The sequence below is a fragment of the Typopeltis vanoorti genome, chromosome 11, assembly GCF_054136105.1.
Source record: "Typopeltis vanoorti isolate ZY-2024b chromosome 11, IOZ_Tvanoo_1.0, whole genome shotgun sequence".
In the NCBI taxonomy this organism is placed as follows: Eukaryota; Metazoa; Arthropoda; class Arachnida; order Uropygi; family Thelyphonidae; genus Typopeltis; species Typopeltis vanoorti.
The window spans coordinates 86,147,169-86,172,133 of NC_143559.1; the positions used below are offsets into that span (position 1 = coordinate 86,147,169).

The 24,965-nt window shown below is 35.0% G+C and overlaps 1 protein-coding gene across 3 annotated transcripts in view; it reads left to right on the forward strand.

Annotated features, from left to right (window-relative positions):
• Positions 1-24,965, forward strand: part of LOC150101823 (RNA-binding protein 5-like) — a 455,027-nt gene that overhangs the window by 127,418 nt on the left and 302,644 nt on the right. For all 3 annotated transcript variants that reach the window (XR_016549043.1, XM_090400660.1, XM_090400661.1), the window contains exons 7-8: positions 12,588-12,701; positions 18,400-18,460. Coding sequence is in view for 2 of the 3 variants with exons in the window: in XM_090400660.1 (XP_090256786.1) it covers positions 12,588-12,701; positions 18,400-18,460 (175 nt within the window). In the remaining variant the exon portion in view is untranslated. The remainder of the gene's footprint in view (positions 1-12,587; positions 12,702-18,399; positions 18,461-24,965) is intronic.

Here is a 24,965-nt window from a genome sequence, read left to right on the forward strand (position 1 = left end):
TCAAGTAAATATTGCAATATTTACAGTAATGCTTCTCGGTCACTAGTGTCCATTGGATCATATAGTGGTAAACAGACATTAGAAAATAATATTTATTTTTTAGTCTTTTATAAGAAAATATTCTTGTATTGCACTGAGTAACACTGATTTTTTTATAATGATAAGAATATAGTACTTTATCATGGCTGGCATACCTCTTTATGTGTTTATGAACTTATAAAGTGATTGGTGATGTTATCAGTTTATTTGCATTGCTAAGTTATTGAATATATATTTGAACTAAATACTATGAAGGTTAGTTGTTTTATGCATATATAATTTGTTTTTTTATTAAAAGTAATTTAAAGACATTTATGGAACTGTTATGTTTAAGTATATCATTTTCAGAATCACATCACCAAATAATTTTTGAATATGAAATCTGCAAAACAATTAAAGTACATATAAATTTATTGAATTCTTTGAAGTAGTTGATAATTCCAAAACACTTATAAATCGAGTAAAGCTTTAGTAGATTTTCCTTGTAGTAGTTTGACTTGGGAAATTCTATCAAGACATAACTTAGCAAATCTACTTACTATTTGTTAATGTTTTAGTGATAATTTTGATAATTTATATGGAGTTCTCTACCATTTTAATGCATTTATTATTCACAGAAAGATATATATTAATTTCCACATTTTCATAGTCATGTTAATTTTCTGTCTGACATTATTATGATCATGCGTAATTATGAGTACAATATTATGAGTACTGTGTAATTGTATCCGTGGGAAGAGAGAGAGAGGGAAAAAGTGCTGAAGAACTTTAATGTACTTATGTCCATCTAAATAGACCTCAAAGATATCATCTTAAATGCTTCATGCCAGTACATAAAATTATTACAGTGAACTAACAAGAGCATATTCACACACACATACATGAGTGTATATCAGTGAACTAAAATGCACATAGTTCAAAATGTAATCGGATGATTGGTTAGTTAAATGTTTTTCTAACTTTATTTTTTTGTATATTTCTGATGATGGCTTATTAATACGGCAGACAAAATGCAGAAATTAATGTCTTTTTATCTGCAACTAATAAATTTAACACCCTGATTATTCCAAATAGTTTCTCATTATTTGTGAATTCATGCAGTTATCTATAGACATGTTTCGAAAGTAAACTTTTTTACTTTCAAAATGCAACTTTCAAAACCAAACTATAAAAACAAAAAAATTGGATATTTTTCTGGCAAGATGTATTTGACGCATATATCTGAAGCCTTAAACTTATACTGCAGCATTGTGAACCAGTGTGAACTACGTAGTCATATCAGTATGTTACTGCTTAAAGTTTTGTACACAGCAATTAAGGTCATTAATAATAAATTTAATAACTTTTTTATTTTTACATTTTATTTGCCATCAACAAATGCTAAAATAAAAATAATTGAACAGCTATTGTTCAATATTATTTTTTGCTATAAATATTATTCCTTCAAAATCTGTGAATTCTATATTTATGGCACCAAGAAGTGTTTGCTGTACTTGTAGAATAACAGTATTCTAAACGATAATGCACTAGTTTTACAAATCTTGTTTTCTCAGATGATTTCAAACGTAGCAGTTTCATTATTATTAGCAATTAATTTCTCTTCTCTAATATGAACTTACTATTATTGATACATAACTCCATCTGTTTTAAAGTATATAGAAATTTAATTTATAATTATCAAAAAAAAAAAAAAAGAAATAATCCATTCATGCTAATTTGTTGTAATATATTTTGCTCATAACCCCACATGAGAGGTCACAAAACCTATAACACAACAGCTCGGTGGGCAGGTGATTAGAGAAGAAATTAATCTATTAATATGTTTCATTGGCATTGCTTGGTTTGGCAGCATACCATTTAATTATAATAAAGTTGTTCTTATTTCTTTCTTCAAAAAGTCATTCATTTGTAGGAAATTGTTTACATAGTTGTGCTGCAGATATTTTATGGAAGGATAAAAATTTGATGTCTAGTTTGGCTTCAAATTGTTGTTTTATGGTTCATTCAAGATTCATTTTCTGATATATCCCCTCCCTCCATCCATCACAATCATAACCTGTATGCAACACTGATTCATTTTAGTGTTTGCTTTGGAAATGTTTTTCTAAAAAACATATACATGGGTAGACTATTAGCCATTATAGTAATTGTGATACTGTGAGTACTATTGTACATTCTAAATGTTGAGATACAGTATAGTCATCAATGACTAAGAGCCATTGAGCATTAGAACACCATACTGCATATACTTTCAGCTAGTGTTTTGCCACACTCACACTCACTCACTCTTAAGTTGTGTAGTTCTATCAAAGTACAAAATGTTTACTCTGTTGTAGCCTCTCTTTCAGCCATTATTTTACATTCTGATAAACAGATTTGATCTGTAATCACTGACAAAAGATGCAAGTGATGATAGTGTTGGACTTATGCAAAACAAAGAGTATTATATCATTCTGGATGTTAAGATAAATGTTAATTGGTCTTACTTTAGGCCTGGTGATGTCAACCATCAAAACAATTTTAAATAATATTTAGAAGATAAGAACATCTGCCAATGCCCATCATTGCATTGACTGCAACCAAAGCTAGCTTGTTCTAGAAACAGTTTGTTAGAGAAGATGGAATAACTATTGTTGTTGTTGTGGTTATAGCCTTTTGGCTGTTTGGGGGCCTCTCCCCCCCCCACACCAACCAACCACCACCACCACCACCACCACCATCATCATCATCTAGGGAAATGACTATGAGCAAGGTGGTTTCCCATTGCCTTCCTTGGTGTACTATATCCTATGACTAATCTGTGTGTTCATGGAGCCAGTTTACCTGCTTGTGGGATGAAAAGCCTCAGATAAACTGGTGAAGTATCTTCACTATTGGACCACTTGTATGTAAAAGCTTAATGGTCATCAATTGCCTCACTAACCTATAATATAAAAACGTTATGGGAAGGCCAACTACTCATCCTTTCCATTTTTGCATTACGAGATATTGAGACAGTTGATATGAAGTCAACAGATTCAGATGATCTTGTTCTTAGTCCATCCACAGTAATAAAAATATTAAAAGCTTCTGAAATTTCATTAATGGGTTGACATTTAAAAAATAAGTAATGGCTATTAAGAGAGAAATGTGTTTTCTGACTTTTTGAGTCTGATATATGACTCTGAAATGGTTACTTTATCATTGAGCATGCTTGCCATGCCTGTTTTAATTGCTCACAGACATATGACACTGATTTCCCAATATGATTAACTGATATGATGCAGAACAATCTGCACATTGCTATATTGTCACATGACTTTCTACTTTTCATATTTTCTGTTATGTTTATGATTTGATTTTTGGTTATTGGTTTTAGTGTAATATTTAAATCTATGCTTATAGACGCTTCTTCCATTAATGAACTTCTAATCATGTTATATTGTTTCTACATTTAAAATGGCAATATTTTAGGAAAAAGATGGAAAGAATACTTTGGCATTCTTTCCATCTTCTAACCATCCTATCCTCTCCAGTCAACAGCAAACCATGTTTATCCCTTATACATCCCATTAACTTGCTTCTTTTCTTCAAGGCTTATTTTCCTTGTGAATTTATACAGTTTTCCAATGTTTCCTAATGCTGAAGCCTTTTGTGCTTCTGCAAAACTATCCACATAAATGCCTTTTATCTTCTCTTGCAGATATTTTAATGAACTTGTCTTTCTAACTAGAATTGCTCTTATGAATTTCTTTAATTCTCTGAGATTTAGCATCCTCAAACATGTTGTCTTTCTTCTGTGGGTTTTCAGATTTTTATTCGATAACCAGTCTTTAATCTTTTTTCCCTTTCTTAGCACCCAAACAGTTTCTTTGCTGCCTGATTTTTTTATAAATTTTTCCACTGCTTCTCAATCATCTTCTGGACTCTCTACTTTCTTACATTTTAGCGTCTCATTTTCAGAAATTTGGAATTTATTTATTTTTTATCATAATAGGAAATTATTTCATATTTCATTTTAATTTTAACTTAAAATGAAGTTAAAAAAAGTTAAAGTTTAGACATATCATAGCTTATCCTTCCCTTTTGATTTCTAATTTTTTTGCTCCTATGCAGTTTTAATTTAAGTTTAGTTGTTACTAAGTAATGAACAGCTCCTACATCAGCTCCTCACCTTATTTTAACATCTAAGAGCAAACTCTTAAAATTACTCTTGATTGCAATATTGATCAATTTGGATTTTTGTTTTGCATCTGGTGATAATCCATTTTATGCCTTTATGGTTAAAATGTTTAAATAGACTTCCTCCTATCACAAGATTATTCATTTTACAAAAAATCACCAGTAGGTCCCCATTCTCATATCTTTGACCACATGCTTCATTACCTACTGCTCTCTCATCAAGCTGGCCTGGTTGGCTGAGTGGTTAGCGTATCTGCTCTCCAGCCAAAAGGCTGTGGGGTCAAATCCTGCCATGGGCATGGATGTTTGTAATTTTGTGAAAATACTAGTGGTGGTAGTGGTGGTGGATGGTAGATGGCATTGGTGTAGTTGCAGTTAGTTGGTGGAATGAGTGGTGGAGACAGAGTTGTTGAGCATGTACCCTCCCTCGATGAGTCTTTGGATTCCCTGGAAGTGTCAAGTAGTAATAATAATAATAATTATTTCTTTTTGTCAACTTTAGCATTTATGTCATGCATAAGAATAAGTGTGGCATGCTTTGGTACTTTTTCTATACATCTCTGTAGCTTATCATAAAATATCTCTTTTTCTTTAAGATCTTTCTCATTTGTTGGTGCATAATATAATCTAGCCATCATTATTCAATCACTTATGGGCTTCCAATTTATCAAGCTTTTACTTATCTCTTCACTAAATGTAAATGCTACTCTTTTGGGATTTTCATCTGATCCTGAATACAGCAGTTCATATCCATCTACAGTCCTCACACTTCCAAAAGCCTGTCCATCTGAGTTCACTTATTCCTAAAATAAAATATGCCATTCTGTACTTTCCCATTTTCATAATTTTTATAGCGTATGATAATAATAATGGCTGTGAGGCCCCTTTTATGGGGAGGTACGGCACCATCTCAGTTCCCCCCCCCCCCCATTTTTTTTTTTTTTTATCCGGGCTCAGGACTGGCATAGCTGATGAATCAGGCTTATGGCTGGGACTTTCTTAATAATTTCTTGTGTCTTTCCAGTGTGTTAAATTCTATGTTGCAATTAGCAGTATCTTTTTAGGTAAAAGTGGTGACCTTATCTGTTTCAAAGGTTCCTGTAGGATTTGCCTTTGAAACTTCATCCATGCATTCTTGCCAAATGAAATGGTGGTCATTAGGAATCCTGCAGACCATCGCACCTGATGTACTGGTTTATTTGGGTTTTTGGTTTCTATAATCAGGGAACTCAGTAACTAGCAGACAAACACAGACATAATCAGGATTGTGCATTTTATTATAAATTATTATTATTTTTTTAGGCATCTCCATAGAGTCACAGGACATGTTGCAGGAATCTTACTCTTGCTTGCATAGCACTTGTCATACCACTTCTTAAATATATTGCTCTCAGTTGCTTATCTACTCCCGTGCAGTACATTCCACTCACTCACTCGCTAATGTTTATAAGAAAAACTCTCCCTCCTCATCTTTAAAGGTACCTGTGGCAATAACGATCAAACACAACCACAGTAATAAACATTAAGTAATAAACATTTTCAGTGTGAAATATCTGACAAACTCAGATATTTCATACTGAAACTAAGAGTACAAAAAATAATCGGAAACCTAATTTTACTATCAGAGAGAGAGAGAGAGAGACACTCTCTCACTCACTCACTCTCTTGTATGCCTGATATAATGCAGGGGATTTGGTCTGCATTATATTGAATCTTACAGTTGTTCAGTATTAAAAGTGCTTAAGGTTCCATATTTTTTCATCCTTAAATGATTATGCATTGATGACATAAAAAGATTATGAACCACTCCTCAAAAATCTGCTTTTATTCATGCTATGACGATATGAATATGCTTAATTCCTGCTTGTTTTTGTAGTGGAAACACTTTGAGACCATTTTCAGTATGAAATATCTGACAAACTCAGATATTTCATACTGAAACTAAGAGCACAAAAAATAATCAGAAACCTAATTTTACTAGCAGAGAGAGAGAGAGAGAAACACACACACACGTGTGTGTGTGTGTGTGTGTGTTCAAAAACAGACCGGACTTTTGCTATAAAGACTTTATTGCTCATTTTAAGCACTGTCCCCTTCAAAGTAGTCCCCTCTACTGGCAATACACTGTTCCCACCATTTCTTCGATTGTTGGAATGCTTCCTGAAATGCACTTTTTGTGATGGTGGTGGTGTGCTGTTCTCTTATTGCATTTTCCTGAATCTTCTCTATGGTTTGGAAATGATGTCCTTTCAAAGTGGTTTTAAGTTTAGGAAACAGGAACAAGTCTACTGGGGCTAAGTTCGGAGAATAGGGTGGATGGGGCACATTGAATATCTGCTGTTTTGCCATATAATTGTGGATGAGGCACGATGCGTTAGCCAATGCATTGTCGCGGTGCAACATCTAAGTCTGGTTTTCCCACAGTGCAGGCCTCTTCCTGCACACAGCATCTCTCAAACATGCTAAAACTTTCTGGTACAACTCTTTGTTTATCATCTGACCACATGGTACAAATTCATAATGGATTTCCAATTAAAAAAAACAACACTAAATCTCTGAATAAGCGATTCCTATCTTTATCCTATTTGTTATCATAAACGTATCACATATATTACTTTCTTAGCATCCATGAAGAAAGTTTTCTGTTTCATTCACCTATTACTTCAGCCAAAGAATGTTCTTACATCTAGAATAATGTCCCTAAGAATTCTTTACTTAGTGCAGAAAAGTACTGTTGTTTCTTCAAAATTTACTTTACTCTGTAAAGTAAACTTTAGATGCTAAAACTTTCTGGTACAACTCTTTGTTTATCATCTGACCACATGGTACAAATTCATAATGGATTTCCAATTAAAAAAAACAACACTAAATCTCTGAATAAGCGATTCCTATCTTTATCCTATTTGTTATCATAAACGTATCACATATATTACTTTCTTAGCATCCATGAAGAAAGTTTTCTGTTTCATTCACCTATTACTTCAGCCAAAGAATGTTCTTACATCTAGAATAATGTCCCTAAGAATTCTTTACTTAGTGCAGAAAAGTACTGTTGTTTCTTCAAAATTTACTTTACTCTGTAAACATGTTCAATTTCCGTTGTTTGATTTTCCACAGATATTATCATCATTTATTAATTGGAATTGGTTGGCAATTACTTCAAAATCAATCGAGATACATGAGAACAAACCACCATCTATTTTTATACATAGTAGAACAAATTCCTAAAAAAAAAAAAGTAGTCTGTTTTTTAGGAATTTGTCAGTGGTAAGTTAGTTACCTCTCTTCTCAATCTTCTGCCCTTTTGCTGTTGTACTTACAGGTCGAGTAACCTTTGGTGTTTAGAATCTATGCGAAAAGTGTGCATTAGTTCCAGACGTCTTAAAAATTACAGTTTTTAAGAATAGTGTGTATGTAGTCATACTAGTTCCAAATTTTTGTCCCATTTTTAGTAGCAACTTGTTGAAACTAATTAGATTCTAAAAGCAAAGGAAATAGTACTGATATAATTTAAATTAATTTTTTGGGATACAAATTTTGTGCTTTTATATCTGAATAATCTAAATAAAAAAAAATTAATAACATAAACACTTAAGTAAAGTCAACTCTTACTAATTCATAGGGATTACAAGAATTTTTCTAAAGTGGTTATTAATGGTACCTTTTCTTATGAATAGCATTGGGCTATGGGGTTTTGGACTTTTTTTATAATTTGCCATTGTGAAGTTAAGTTGTTTGCAAGAGTTGACTATACAGAATTCAGTATAAGATAAGGTAGTTATATTAAAGAAATCCTAGGATAGATAACCTTAGACTTCCAGAACCACAAGTCTGGTATAGAGAAACTCTGAAGTAAATGGATGTTAATCATCACTTGGTTTCTATTATATATACAAATTCATATCTGATGCATTATTTCAAAAAACATATATTGCATCCACAAATATCAGAATTCTGAGTATGTGCAAACTCTCCTTTCATTTATTTATTCATTATTATTTTCTTGCATGGATTTTATTACTTACAGTAAACACAAATAGCCTATTTGCATGTGTTAGGAAGAGATGTGCAGACAGTACCAACTGTAGAGTCTCTTATGTGAATGTGCGGGTGATAATTGGCATCCTAGATGCCAAGGAAAGGGGAAAAAATACCCCTCTGGATTATGAATTGAAATCTCAGAAGGATTCTTGTGCTATTAATTTGATCATCTATGCATGATCCTAAACAAATGGTATGTTGCTCTATTAACGAGTCCATGCACAGTGAAAACTTGGTATAAGGGCCAGATATGGTGTACCAAGATGATGATTTTGCCATACTGAATAAAAAGGAATGTCTGAAATCTATGCTTTTAAAATATACATCAAAACAGTTAATTCTAATGCTAATTCTCCTTCATTTCACTTACAACTATTGGATCCTCTATTTGCATCAAGGAGTGCACAAAAACCTGTACTCCTAAAGTATCTTATAATCAGGTAATCTGACTATAGATGACTATATATATCTGCATCTTCAAGATATAATAAGTATATAAAAAAAAATAAGATTTCTATAGTATGAAAATATATCAGGGTTATTCATAGGAACAAATATAACTTCTTTTCAAAGAATTAGTTAATGTTCTCACTAATTGATTATTCTTAAAAAACTGCCTCCTTGTCTGAATGCTCAAAATTTTGAACTACTCTCATGGGTCTAAACACAGAAACATCAGTATCAGCCAGATATATGGCCAGTTTGTAAATGATTTCCTGATTATTCAGCATGTTTGTAACATTATCCATACTATGAAGTGTTTATATTTGCAATGTGTAACATGTTCCTAAAGATGTCCCTTTAACAAGGAGAAAGCAGAATAATAGGAATAAAAAAGTTCTACTTCAGTTACAAATTACTCATTTATTTATTTGATTAAAAGAATTCAAAACGAGCACAATAAACTCCTTTTCTTAATTTTTACCTTGCCCCTTTTTCCTCTCCCTAGGTTTTGCATATAGATAGATCAGGTTTGCTTATGAAAGTAAATAGTAATGCTTTTATTATTATTATTTTTTTAATAATGCCACATCTTATTTGAGGTGCTTTATACTAATGAGGTAGTCTCAAATCTGAATAATTGAAGACCTGTGATGAAGTTTAATTCTTTCTAATGTATAACAAGTATATTATGAATATGCTTTTTTTTTTTCTTTCAATGAAATCAAGTAATTTTAGGCTTTAGTTTCATTTGTGATGCTGCTTTAATATTCTTCTTTCAACCATATAATTTTCAATCTTTTGAAATCTACTGACAGTTATGACTGAAACCAAATTTTAGTCATATTAATGCTTTCCTGATATGAATCAAATGGTAGAAAGAACCAAAGCTTTCTTATATGTATAACTTTGTATGAAAACTGAAACCTGATATGAATCAAATGGTAGAAAGAACCAAAGCTTTCTTATATGTATAACTTTGTATGAAAACTGAAATGCTGCAATCTCAAAAGTAAGCCTTGTGATCCCCAATACATCTAAGCAATAATTAAAAATGCTTTGAAATTTTATCATAGCAGTAGCATAGTGATAATTGAAATCTACATTTCTGTACTCATCAGAAGTGATTTGTTGATATACTCTGAAGAATGACATTGAGTTGAACAATCTTTGAATCTTGAATCATCATTGAGGATGATAGTTTTCTTTTCTTGAAACTTAAGGATTTTGCTTCTTGCAAAGTAGACAAACAAGCCTAAGAACAAATGGAGTTGTTAGACATACTGACATTGCATTGTCTTGGTGATAATTTTCAAGAACCTAACTCATTTCATGAGGTAATATGTCATTATAATTCTTGTATTTATTGCCTCCTTATATACTTATTTTTTGTTATGCTAAACTTTAATTTCCTGAAGTTCTGTAATTTTTGTATAATTAATATATAAGGGAGTTTCAAAAAAATAAGATGGCAGTCATTCATAAGTGCTTGCATTTTATTCACCACATAAGATTTTGATATGTATGCATGATACATAAGATGCGGCATACATATGTTGACATATTTTATGTAATAAAAAATATTAGAGTGTTTGTGCATCCTCCTAATGACATTTGTAAAACTACGTTAGTACTATGAATGGGTTGTGGATTAGATAATCCAGAATCTGACATGGAACTGTTTCAAGGCACTTCAGGTCTGGAATACGCAGATTGTCCTGTGTGGGAGATCAAAGTCATCTACCACTGTTTTTCATTTTTAATTATGCATTTGTTGTCCTTTGGCCAATGCCATAGAAAAAATTGGGTCAAGTGTGTTAGACAGACTGAAAATGACTGAAAAAAACTGAAAGTGGGATTTTACTGTCAGATGTAAATCTTGTTAATATGTTGATCCAAAGAGACATAAATTGTCAGATGTTTTATGATGTGCTATCTGCTTTTATGTGAGATCAGAACTGCATAGCAGGTAATTCTTCAGTTGTACTGCTAATAATTGCTCACATGTGAACTTGAAAATGTGTGTGTGGAACAGCATTATTGTGCAGCATGAAGGTATCTTTAAAGCAACAACTGAGGGGGATGATCCCAAAAACACAATGGTTGCTGTGATTATTTTATTTTTTTCTCCCAGAAGTTAGTAAGTGTTCTCATTGTCATAGATGCTTTTTTGTTTCTGATTGCATAATGCATAATGTGATCATTTCATTCAATGGTAATATTATGCTTTAAAAATGCATTCAGATGTACATGAGAAAAATTGAATATTTTTATTTATATATATATTTTTTTATGTTGTTCCCATCCACAAAAAGTTATTTGCAAACTTGTAGTAGATTTTGTACCTAAGGATTAAGGGCTAAGGATTTTTTTCTATTTTTATCAATTTGTGTGTGTGTGTGTGTATCCAGAAACCCTGCTCTAGAGACAAACATGGAACTTTTTCAAACCACTTCAGATCTCTAATAAGCAGAGAATTTGGAGAGCTTCGTTCATGAGTTGCTTTTGCATCCACTGTGCACAAATTTTCAGTAGTCAAGATGTTCACAAATAACGCTGTAGTACTTTGAAACGGTGTCTTTAAGGCATATGCACAATTTTTTATTTTTTCTGCATTAGCAGAATCATTACATCAAACCCAAATCTGTTGCCATAACATATTTGCTTCATATGCTTCTACTAACTGGCAGTGATTTTCTGCTAACACAGTATCCTTATGCATGCATCTGTGTGTGTGTGTGTGTGTGTGTGTGTGTGTGTGTGTGTGTGTGTGTGTGTGTGTGTGTGTACATATCAGTTCATACTGCTCATTTCTACATATGACCATGTCTCAATTCCTGCCATCTTATATTTTCACCTATTCAACCCCTCATGCAAAGGATGCATTTTCAGATATGATATGCTATCTGCTTTTGTGAAACACCCTCATTTATGTATCGAACATATTTTTATATTAAACTTAGATAATTACTCAAGTTGCTGTAATTCAGTATATTAAAAAAAATAATCTTTGATTTCACATCCACATTAGGATTATGAATTTAATTTTTTTTATTTAATTTTTTTAATTTTCTTTCTGATCACATTATCTTTCCTTCCAACTTCTTTTGAATTCTAAATCATTTCATTGCTTGCTTCTCCATGGTTATCTGTAAAATTTAGTCATAGTTTAATGGGACTGTTGCATATTAGTTGAACTATATATATGTACATAATCCACAGTTTGTTGGTGCCATAATTTTGGATAAGAGTATTTTTCAAGTATCATTAGAAATTAGCACTTTTGACAAAATTTATTCCCCCCCCCCCTTTATTTTGCAAAATCTATTTGATTAACATTAATTTTTTTAAAAAAAATTAATTATTGATTATACATTGCTTACCTTGAAAAGTAATCAGTTTAATTGAGTGCATGAGAAAACTTAATATCAGGTGACAACTTCCATTAAACTTAGTATTATGAGAATTAAAAATATCATTTGCTTCTTTTGTGTTTACTTTATTCTTCCATAATCCATAATAAATGTTCATTTAACAACTTTCATAACATCAAGTGGATGCATATTTTGAATGACGTTGGTTCTTTTATTCCAAGTTATACAATGAAAATGTGATATTTTTCATTATGAAAAAACCAGAATGCCTCTGTAGATTAAGTATCTGTACATGCTAAAGGGGTTAATAGCACTAAGTTATATAATCATCCCCAGTCACTGAGAAAGATTCCAGGAGTGCAGTCCCCACTGCCTCCTCCTATCACCTTCTTGCCTGGGATTCACTGGATAAAGTTCCTTGGTTTCCTTGGTGTGTGTGGGCTGTCCTCAGTTCACCAAAGTGTGTGGTGTAGCTAAGGGTAGATACCGTACCATTTCATAAACTGATTTCTTTTATTCTTTTTGTTTCAGGGAGTCATATTATTTGGTGGCCAGTATCGTGCAACTTTGCACTACAGCATACCAAAGGAAGGTAGTGGACCAGATCGTGGAGGGGCCAATAAAGCTGACTGGAATTGCACAAAGGTGGAGTTTGAGTTTATGTTATTATTATGTTCATTTTTACATATATTTAAGTATATTGGAAGAAAAAATTAGTACCCCATGTTTAGATATGATGCTTATATAGTCATATGGTAGAGATGTTTGCTTCCATTATGTTAGGCTACTGAAGAAAGACCATAGTTTTTCTTACAAAAGAAACATTTTCTAGACCTTTATTTAGCTGGTTAGATTAGTTAATCTCTTTGGCTTGAGAAAGAATTTTCCCCTTCCAGACTCATGTTTTTAATCCTTCATCTCAAAAATCTACCACAGAACTCATACTATTGACTATTAAATTATTTCAGGAAACACAGTATACAAATTACAAATATCAGACTGGATGTAGCCGGTGTTCTGACCAAAGCAAAACTACCAAAAACCAACCTATCCAAGAAAGAATATAAAGCTTGACAAAAAAATAAGAACAACAGAGAAATAGTAATAACCAAAGCGGATAAGGGAAATGCCACTGTGATTCTTAACCAAACAGACTATACAGGTAAATAAACTTACTTCTTTATTGTTAGATCGGTCTACCTACCTCTCATATTGAATATGATCCCACCAGCTCCCAAATCAGAACATTCCAAAGGCTGCTTAAGAAAGTTACTTCTTGGCCTGAGGAAGTAACTTTCTTACTAACAAACTAAAGCCTTTTAACTCTAGACCCCCCCCCCCCCCAAAAAAATACATGGACTAACAAAAATCCATAAACAAAATGTGCCATTACGTCCCATTGTGGATGGCATTGATTCCCCCACATAAAAGTTAGCTAACATTTAGCCAAAGCACTCACACTAGGGGTACTTCAGGGTCAAAGCTGTGTAACCGAGAGGAGACATCCATATAGCCCTTAAAGGAATGCAGAGAACCGACCAGGGCTTCTGACCTAATGTCCAATCCTCACCTTCTCAGGGTGCACCCTGTTGAGTATCTATCTGGATACTGAACGAACGAGGATGGGCTGGCAATTTGGAATTTAGCCGACCAAATTGTATTCTTATTGCTTAAACCAAAATAAAAAATGATGGTACGACATGACAAAATTTCATGCCGGCTGGTGCGTCGCCTGGTTAAACAAAGCCCCCGTTGTTTTCGCCAGGGAACCAGGGCAAACAGCGAAAAGTCAGCTACTGGAACAAATCTGATAACACACCCCAACTCAACATGACCAGAGTTAGAGATCAGTACTATCAACATAAGAAGCCTGAATGGCAAAGAAATGGAGCTAGCTGAGGAATTAGTTAAGTACCAGATCGACATAATGGGGTGACTGAAACAAAAAAGACAAAAACTGGTGAGATCTTTCTGAGCAATAAATACAAAATGTTATATTCAGGCAATGACAATCAAGGAAAAGGAGTAGCCATAGTATTCAACACAAAATACGAGGCTAATCTTCTTGAATGGCAGTCAGTCTCAAGTAGAGTAATGTGGGCAAATATGAGAATGGGGAACTGTACAATGAGACTTATTTGTGCCTATGGTTCCACAGAAGGTTCTACTAAGGTAGATGTGGAGGAATTTTTTGAGGCTTTAGAAAAAGCAACTGACACAATGAAAAAGGAAAAGCCGGTCCTTGTTGGGTATCTAAATAGCAGAGTAGGAAATGATTGTGAGACATACAAAAATATTTTGGGAAAATTTGGAGAAAAGAGCAAAGCTAATAATAATGGCAAATATCTGTTGGATTTCTGCTCAGGACATGGACTGGTTATTACTAACACCATGTTCCAACATAAAAATGTGCACAAATTCACATGGAGAGAAGAGGCTAGGAATAAGAAAAGTCTCATTGACTATGTTATTGTTGATAGTGATGTTTTCTCCCTGGTGCAGGACGCCAGAGTGTACAGAGGATTTGAAATTGGAAGTGATCACTATTTAGTCTTGAGCAGGATAAAATTGAATTTCATATTGAAAAGAATAACATGTAAGAAAGTTTTAAAGCGAATAAAAGTTGATCAGCTCTCAGATGTGAACTGTAGACTAAAGTACACAAAGATTATTGAAGAAAAAATGAAAGAGTTTGAGAACAGGAATCAAACCTTGAAGATTCAGTGGCAAGCCTTGAAGAAAGCCCTGATTGATTCAGCTAGAGAGGCATGTGGTGAAGTTGTCTGCAAGGATAGAAAAATCAGAACTCCATGGTGGATACAGGAAGTTAAAGAGGCAGTGAAGAAAAAAAAAGAACGCATATCAGAAGTTCCTGGCAAAAAAAAAGTCAGCTTGTGCTCTTAGAGAATACAGAGACAAATGCAAGAATGCTAAACACTGTTTAAAATTAGCTAAACAAAAGTCATGGGAGGACTTTGGCAAGAATATAGAAAATAAATATCAAGAAGAATGCATTAGCAGAGTTAATCTCAAATGGTATGGCCTTTGAAACAGAAAGATTAGCAAAACAAGTGTTCTCTGCCAAGTTGGCAAGAAAATGACTTCGAGGAAGACCAAGATATATGTGGATTGATACGGTACAAAGTGCCTTAGACAATAGAAATATAATATCTGATAATATTGGAGTCCTGACAAGTAACAGACTGATTTGGAGGAAATTGTAGATAGGAAGTTAGTAATGATGTAAATTTTTCATATATGATATTCTGTACACCCCTTGAGGGTACATGGCAGGAATTTGATGAATCTCACACACGATACTGGCAACGTGCCATTACGTAAACACACTGACATGATGGTCAGTTTTGATGTCTCTTCCATATTCACGAATGTCCCATTCAAAGATATTAGAGCTCATCAAGCCAAATTTCCTCCTGAGATCTCAGTCCTATTTCAGTTCACAATGAAATCAGGCTATTTCATTTGGCAAGGAAAAGTCTTCAAACAGATAGAGGGACAGCAATGGGTTCACCACTCTCCCCACCCCTATCCAACTTCTTTATGGGAACTTTTGAAGAGAAAGCCTTAAACTTAGCCCCACAAAAACCCACTGTTTGGCTATGCTATGTTGATGATGTGTTCACTATTCGGCCATATGATTTACTCCACTCCTTCCTAACACACTTATACAACAAACACCCCCAGAATCCAGTTCACCTTGGAAAAAGAAGAAAACCACAGTCTCCCTTTCCTAGACACTCTAATCACTCGTCAGCCAGATGGATCCTTGGCCTTCTCTGTTTACAGAAAAACCTACCCACACAGGCAGATACATTCACCAGTAATCCCCCCCCCTCACACAACAATATGGGGTTATAAGAACTATATAACAGTGCAAAATTAATCTGTTTAGATGACAATTCCCTAACCACTGAACTGAACCACATCCTTAATGCTCTCTTAGGCAATGGCTACAACCCCCAAAAAATATTAAAACCAGTTAACAACAACCTCCCCCCCCCTTCAAAACAAAGATTACACTAAAACTCATCACCATTCCCTATATCCCAGGCCACCTCTGAAAAGTTAACCAAAATCTTAAAAAAATATGCCCTTACTTCTTGTTACAAACCTTATAAGAAATTGGCATCCCTTATCCGCTCCAACAAAGACCAGCCACTTCCCCTAGATCTACCTGGAGTATACCAGGTCCCTTGTATTATAAACTGTCCTACTTTCGCCAAACAGGCAGGACAGCAAATATTGGAACACAAAGAGTACATCTGGTTTCACCATTACAGCCACTCTGGGCTTGTAGACCACACTCTGGATACCCGCCACAGAATATGCTGGAAGAAAGCCACGTTATTACACCGCAGTAAATTTAAATACGAAAGATTGTTCATGGAATCAGCCTGAGCTCTAAAAACACTTTCCAAACCTCAACAAATTTGGGTGCATGAGAACTTCAGCCCAACAGCCAAGACAACCCAATATAGCCCACTAGAGGGCACCTTTAGGACTCTAGGAACAATGTCAGTTTTCTCTCTTCTGCCTCATTTGCTTTTTGTTAGTCTGCATGCACTTATCATAGTTTTATGTTCCCGTGAAGATGGCAATGTAAAATTGCCGAAATATAGGAAGTATTGAGTATACGTTGTAATTTCCTGAAATAATTTAATAGTCATATGTTACCAACATATAAGCTTATCAACAAGAACTCGTACTATTACAGACAGCAATATGAATGTTAGGGTTTAGGGCCATAAGGTGGTGACAGTTGTCTTCCAGACTTTCTCTCCTTGAAAGTCTTGGCTCATTGATAGTTTTGAACTCACTATTTGGGCTGAAGGATGGAGATTGACTACTACATGCCTTCATAATAGTTAGCTACTCTCTTTGAAAATGTTTTAGAGGAGGAAGAGTACAAATTTTCTTAAATCTTTGTGAAGAAGTTTGCCATAAACAATTTAATATGACAATTTTTACATGATTTTAACACAATATCATAATCCCCCCCCCCCCCACCCCCCCCCCCCCCCACCCCCCCCCCCCCCCACCCCCCCCCCCCCCCACCCCCCCCCCCCCCCACCCCCCCCCCCCCCCACCCCCCCCCCCCCCCACCCCCCCCCCCCCCCACCCCCCCCCCCCCCCACCCCCCCCCCCCCCCACCCCCCCCCCCCCCCACCCCCCCCCCCCCCCACCCCCCCCCCCCCCCACCCCCCCCCCCCCCCACCCCCCCCCCCCCCCACCCCCCCCCCCCCCCACCCCCCCCCCCCCCCACCCCCCCCCCCCCCCACCCCCCCCCCCCCCCACCCCCCCCCCCCCCCACCCCCCCCCCCCCCCACCCCCCCCCCCCCCCACCCCCCCCCCCCCCCACCCCCCCCCCCCCCCACCCCCCCCCCCCCCCACCCCCCCCCCCCCCCACCCCCCCCCCCCCCCACCCCCCCCCCCCCCCACCCCCCCCCCCCCCCACCCCCCCCCCCCCCCACCCCCCCCCCCCCCCACCCCCCAGGGGGGTTCATCTGAAACAGCATCAATAATTCCCCCACCCTGTACCAAGCCCATTGGAACACGTACAGCTGCTGCCCAACATCCTTTTACAGTTCACCTCGAAACCCACAGAACAAGTTTCTTCTCCTCCTCGTTCATCCCTGCTATTGCAGTACTGTGGAACAGTCTTCTCCCTGATGTATTTCCCAAGGAATACAATATACAGGCATTCAAATCAAATGTAAACAAGTTTCTCCTTTCACAACCCATCACCCATATACGGTACTAACGTACTATAGGTTGGCCAGCCAACTTCCTGTATATGGGACCAACATGAAAAAAAAAAAATCATTTAGTATGTAAATAGATGCCTTAATGGGATGCACCACAACAATGTGAGGATTGGATATTATGTTTTGGTTAGTTTTCCACATTTAAGCCTATGTGAAGCTCCTTCCCAAAGGGTCAAAGCTAGATAAGCTTTGATCATTAACCTACAAAATTTAAAGACATCTTAATTGCAAGTAAGAACTGTTACATGCCTTGGTCACAACAGCTACAAAAGAGTATTGAAATTATGAATCATTTCAATTATTTGTGCATCATAAATGATGATAAAATGTTCCAGAAAATTCTGAAAAGCATCTCTCTCTCTCTCTCTCTCTCTCTCTCTCTCTCTCTCTCTCTCTCTCTCTGTGTGTGTGTGTGTGTGTGATATTGAATTTTTTTTGAATTGTAGATTTAGATTCATCAACATATGTTAGAATAACTTGAATGAATTTCAGTAACAAATGACTGGTGTTATTGCTCTCTCTCCTTTTTTGTTCTCATTTACTCTGTTTCTTTCCAGTGTGGTGTTAACAACTTTAGAAGGAGAGACCTGTGTTTTAAATGCAATGCACCCAGAGAAGGTAAGATGCTTTTACAGTTCATTTACTTAATTTGGCTTGGAAGTTATTATTATCAAATCTTTGGAGACTGTTATAGCTGAGCCATATATATAACTAAAATCTTGCTTTAAGTGCAATGTGTTCATTACTTTTATTTGTATTGTTTTTTGTTAAGCTGGTTTCATATTTATTGATCAATATTTTACTCTAGAAATTACTTTTTTTTGTCAAAATCCTTGCTTATTTTTCCAAAGAAAACGTGGCCAGTAGTGAAAAAAATCATTACTGAAAAGCATCAATATCATGAAAGATAAGAATTGATGGTGTATATCACCAAAAAAGAAGTTAAGGTAGTGGAGTGATTTAAATACCATTCACATGGGTTTACTGAAGTGTTAGAAGACAAAAATATGAGATCATTTTAATTGATAATTATAGAATGATATAGGGATAGTATAATCATCAGACAAAAATGGTTTTATATGTTTGATGATTATACTTGTGAATGGCCATACTCTACTTATGAACAAATTTAAAGTAGAGTGGGATGGGGGAGTAGTGTTAATCATTTAAAGTAAGAGCGATCTGAAGAAAATGGAAAATTGAGCGATGTGACGTATTTGTGTTTGTGTCCTTATTAAAATCATTTATGGAAGAAGCAGGACTAGGGGAGAAGACATTTTTTCGGCATTTGATGAATTTGTGAAACTACACAAACTTCCACTTTTTAAACTTGTGTCTCTTACTACTGATGGTGCTCCTGCAATGATAAGTAATAAATTAGGCTTAATTTCATTATGTAAAAACGATGACAAATATCCAGATTTTTTAACGTACCACTGTGTTATTCACCATCAAGTACTGTGTAATAAAAGATTAAACACAAAATGTTTTGGATATTACATTTAAAATTGTAAATTCTGTTCGAGGAAAAGCCCTGCAACGGTGATTATTTAAATTACAGGCAGATGATGATAGGGAACTTCTGTTGTACAATAATGTTTGCTGGCTCAGCAGAAGTCAATTTTTAGAAAGATTTCTCTTATTAATTAACGATATAAAAAATTTTCTTGATGAAAAAGGAGATATTTATCCACAATTGAGTGATAAAAGCCGTTTGTTACACTTATCATTTTTAGTAATGTACGAAATTAAGCAATTTAAATTTAGAGTTACAAGGTAGAGATAAAAATTAATTCACATATTAAGTTCAATAAAAACTTCCAACAATACTTACTTTTATTAAAGAAAAATATAAATGACCGCAAATTTAGACATCTCCCATATTTATTAAAATTTTTTGAACAAAATCAAATCAAAATGTTTTGCTATGATTTTAAAAGAATTTATTCGTGAAATAGAATTAGTTGAGGAAGAAATAAATTCAAGATTTAAAGATTTTAATAAAACTGAAATGATTGTATCTTTTATCAATAATCCATTTCAAGAAAACTTGAACATCACAGAAAATTCAAATAAAATGTGGGCTGTTTGATATAAACCAAGCTGAAGTAGAACTTGAGATAATAAACATTCAGAATAGTTTACATTTAAAATCAATAAACAATGAAGTCATTTGGAAGTATGCACATGAAAAATTCCCAACATTAACTGATATTGCACGAAAAATTCTGTCATGTTTTGGATCGACATACTTGTCAGAATCCGCTTTTTCAAATATGACTGTCATAAAAAATCAGTCAAGAAACCAAATTACAAATGATCATTTGGATGATTGTCTGCGATTGACCACTTCTTCATATCAACTTGACCATGAAAATATTGCGAGATTCGAACAATGCCAAATTTCACATTAACTTTTTTTTTTTTTTTAATCAACCAGCATTTGTTGTAATTTGTGAGTTTGTAATCAATCTGTTATTTTTTCTAACTTTGGTTTTCCAAAATAGAGAGATAAATATTTTATTCCAATATATTTTTTTTTTTTTGTTGTTGTATTAAAATAATTAAAAGTGATAAATTTTTAAATACACAAATAAAGTTTTTATTTTATTTTTTATTTTTAGTTGTTTATTTTTAGTTGTTTATTTATGCATAATCAGATATCAGGTTGTGGGAACGTGGTCCATATAAGAGAGTAGATCACCGAATAACTTTTTATAAAAAAGTAGCTCGCGTAGTAAAAAAGGTTGAACACCACTGGTATATACTATGTACCAGCTTATTGAATATGCAACTTGCAAGTATAGAAGGATGATTCTAACGATACAAATGCAATCTACTATTTCTTTTGTTCAAATTCCTCACTGCTGTACTTCACTTATGATATCTTACAATTCATAAGACAAAATATTTGTACAATACATAATTTTTACTGTGGTACACATTTCAGGTGATTCAAAATAGAGAGATGATCATGAATGAAAACACAAATTATTGAGAAAAATTTTCAATATACAGGGTGATCAAAATTAAAGTATCCTTGTTTAAGCCCTTGTGGAGCACCACCCAGTGATCCAAATGCTGTGAAACTTTGCAGGAATACATTGCGCATCATGCAGAAGTGATATCTGGGGGGAGGGTGGGGTGTAGTTTCGTTCCAAAATTCACCACCAGGGGTATTGTATGATGTACTGAATGTAGATGTAATTTTTCTCTGTGTATAAGGAGAAAAGCTACAAGTGTAAATAACACATTCACTTCTATTATGCATTCACAGGCTGTACTGTTCAATGTGTTGCCTTTCCTGGTATGCCACAAACTTCATCTTTTGCACATTGTGTTCAGTGGCAGAATGCAGCTGATTGGGACTCATTTTGCTCACATGCTGTTATGCTGTTTTTCAGCGCTGGCAAGTCATCTGGATGATCCCTATAAACCCTGTATTTGAGAAATCCCCAAAGCCAGAAGTTACAGGGTATCAAATCAGGTGAACAAAGTGGCCATGCAGTGAGAAATGCACAGCTGATCACTCTGGCTTCTGTGAAATGTTCTCGAATAACCTCCTATATGGATCGACCAATGTGTGGAGGGGTCCTATCTTTCATGAAAATGACCACATCTATGCATGGGCACTGCTCTAATTGTGGCACAAAAATTTTTTTATCATATTGCTATACCTCTCGGCAGTGACTGAGCAGGTCAAAGAACCCAGCTAATGAATATCCTCAAAGAAGAATGGCCCAATGATAAATGCAAAGCTATAAACTCACAAAGACAGTAAGTTTGGGTGAATGCAAAGGAATTTGTTGGGTTGTGTGTGGATTTTGCATAGCCTCATCTCCCCCACAAAATCATCTGTCTGTGCCTTGTCCAACTCCACTCTAGTAAGGAATGTTAAAGCGAATGTCAGTCAATTTTCAAAGTCCTGTCGGTGCATCCCTGTCAGGGTTGTCTTGAATGGGTAGAAATGCAGAATCCTCCATAGAATTTTCCAGAGTTGTGTAAGGCACATCCTTGTGTCTTGATAGAGCACTCACTGCATGAGCCAACACTATTATTCATGGCCTGCTCCACATGGCAGCAGCAACTTTACTTGTTCACAAGTTCACTTGTTGTGAACCATGATTGGTTTGCAGTTTCTGCCAGGTCTAACTCTCAATGATCCTGTTTCTTCAAAACGACTAATCATTCATAACAGAGCACATGGAGATAGTGGACCTTATTGACAATTGCTCCAGTGATGAAATTTGTAGAGTGCAACAACAAAATAGTAGTTCTTCAGGTAGTACATCTTCATGAGGAATTTATGTTGGGCGAGGTTAGTGCCATCACTGTGGACAGTATTAACAGCTAGAACGAAGGGGGAAAAAAATCCCGTGTCCAATCTTTTTTAAACCCTTCTTGCACCTGCCGAGTTGTGTGATATGTAAATCCCATACATTTAGTTTTTACAATGCCACTTGGTGGTGCATTTTGGAAATACTTGCCTCTTATTTCCAATTCTTAGATATTGCTTCCACATGATGCACAATGTATTCCTGCAAAGTTTCACAGCTTTTGGATTGCTGGATGCATTCCCCAAGGCCTTAAAGAGAATACTTTAAATAATTTGATCACCCTGTATTTGTTTCAGTATATTCAATATATTTCAAGTATTATTCTGTAAAAGTGAGAGAGAGGTCTAATCTTTAAAGGTCACCAGATCTTTAAACATTAGTCTGTTTCTTGACATAACATGGTTTAAAAAAAAAAAAAAAATGTCCAGGAAAGGATAGATCATACAAAATGTTCTTGGCTAGTAAATTACTAAACCTTGGAAATATACTAAGTATAGTGGTCAGGGTTATAAGCTGATTTTATTTTTTTAAAGAACTATATTAGATACAATATAATTTAATTAATACTTCCATGCATGTTACCAATGTCAAATTGATCATCAGGAACAGTATACAGATAAATATGTGCACACATTCATTACATTAAGTAATTCAGACTAAAGTCAAAAATACAAAGGTATGCAAGTTCCTGAGTGACACTCAGTGGGTGGATTGGATGTTCTTGGCCCTTGGACTTGGTACACACCAAGCATGCAGCTGTAAGCTCTCCTCCTATGTTGTTCAAGCAAGTAGGCAGGTCAGGTAACAGAATCTCTGAGCATGATTATCCAAATTCTACCACTGTGGCCAAATAGAACTTGCAGACTATGCTTTGGACACCAACCACATGGTATTCTGGAAGAAGGCCACCTTATTTCAGCATAGCAAATATCCTGGAATCTACCTCTGCTTTAAAGAGCTATTCAAACCTCAACAAATTTGGATGCATGCAACTTCCTGAAACCTGTCTCATCCCAAGGCCATCAGCCCGGCAGTCAAGAATGCACAGTCTAGCCCACTGTGGCCACAGTGTATTTAGAACCTTAGGTGTATCATTTTTTGTTCTATTTCAGTCTCACTTATCCAGTGTAGTTCCTGTGTGCATGTCTCTCTGGTAAAATAATGGAAGTATTAATTAAATTATTTTAATGAGTAGTAACTTCTGCATTGTATTGTTGTGCTAGACGAAATAGTTGAGTTACTTAGTACTGTAAGTACTCAGAACATTACAGAATCTCAATGCAAATTGAGGTTGAATGGTGCATGTTATGTCAACTTAGATATTACAAGAATGTGCAGAGGAATTATCATTGCATTTGGCTAGGTTGTTTAAGCCTCAACTCATAAAGTCCCAAGGAATTGGGACAAAAATCACACACAAGAAAGTTCTAATTGTATTAGTTTATAAAAATATGAAAATAAAAATAAATGTGGGAATTAGAAGAATTTCTCACATTGACATTGAAATTTTGCAGTATAATTCAGAACATCAAAGGAACAAAAATATTTATTTTGATGTAGATATTTTGCTGGGTTTCTAATCAGCATCTTTACAGCGCAAATGGTTTGTCAGCACCTGAGTACTGACAGTTAGTTAGTTTCCACTAATAAGTGGGGACCATTCAAAATTCTAATGAGCATAAAAGAACTCACTTTATGCTTTAGAAATGTTGGTTTGAAATCCAGCTAAATAGAAAATATATGTGTCAAGAGATGGTGGGACCTGTTCAAGACACCAAACTTATATGCTGCAAATGGCTCATTATATACATAACAGTAACAAGCTTATACCTGAATTCATATGTTATCAGCTGAAGTTTGTATTAGTGAATTTGGAATTGTTAGTTGTTAAAGGAATGGGTGTTTGAAAAGACAAAGATTTAATGACATTAAGAACATTCAGAGAAAGTGATGTAACTTTCATTGTAATTACATTAAAAAAAAAAAAAGAAAGAAAGAAAGCTCAAATGTTTTGAACAATGTCAGCTTCATTGGCTTAAATATGTAGTTTTCTGAAATACTTAGATATTTCCATGATCTTGAAAGAGAATAAGATAATTTACCTGTATTCTTTATTGCACACTATGTTGAAATTGGTATTGGGACACCCTCTCTCATTTTAGAAAGGAACATAGTAATATATATTCCTTTTTGTCATATGTGCCCTATAATGCTATAAGTTCTGCCTGCACCTTGTTATTTGATGTGTCGTAGTTTTGTAAACACTTGTCTGTGGGATTGATATAATAAAAGTGGAGAATGTAATGAGACCACTACAGATTTACCATATGGTATTGACAGGTATATGCATATCTGTATATTATCATTGGCACTTGGAAAAGAACTCAGATCTTTCGAAAAGATCATCATATGATACCAGTAACCTGTCCTTTTGTGTTATCACTGAAAAGACTGCATGACCCAGTTTTGGATCTTACAGTTTTCAGTAATTGTTGCAGCTGACTAGGAAATGTCAGGGTGCCATCTCAATAAAAAAAATGCATATGAAAACTCATGATTTTTATAGAAGGGTATCAACACAGGCTAGTACAAGACATCGTGATGGATCTAGAGCATTTAAAATTATGATATGAAATTATGAACCTTGCTATACCTTTTTATGATAAGATGGATGAAAATGCTCGAGCAATGTCATGTGCCCAAGTGCATCACCCCATTGACAAATGGTAATGCAGCATGGTTAAAACTCTTAGTATGAATTTGAATCTTTGTGGTACAGTCAACTT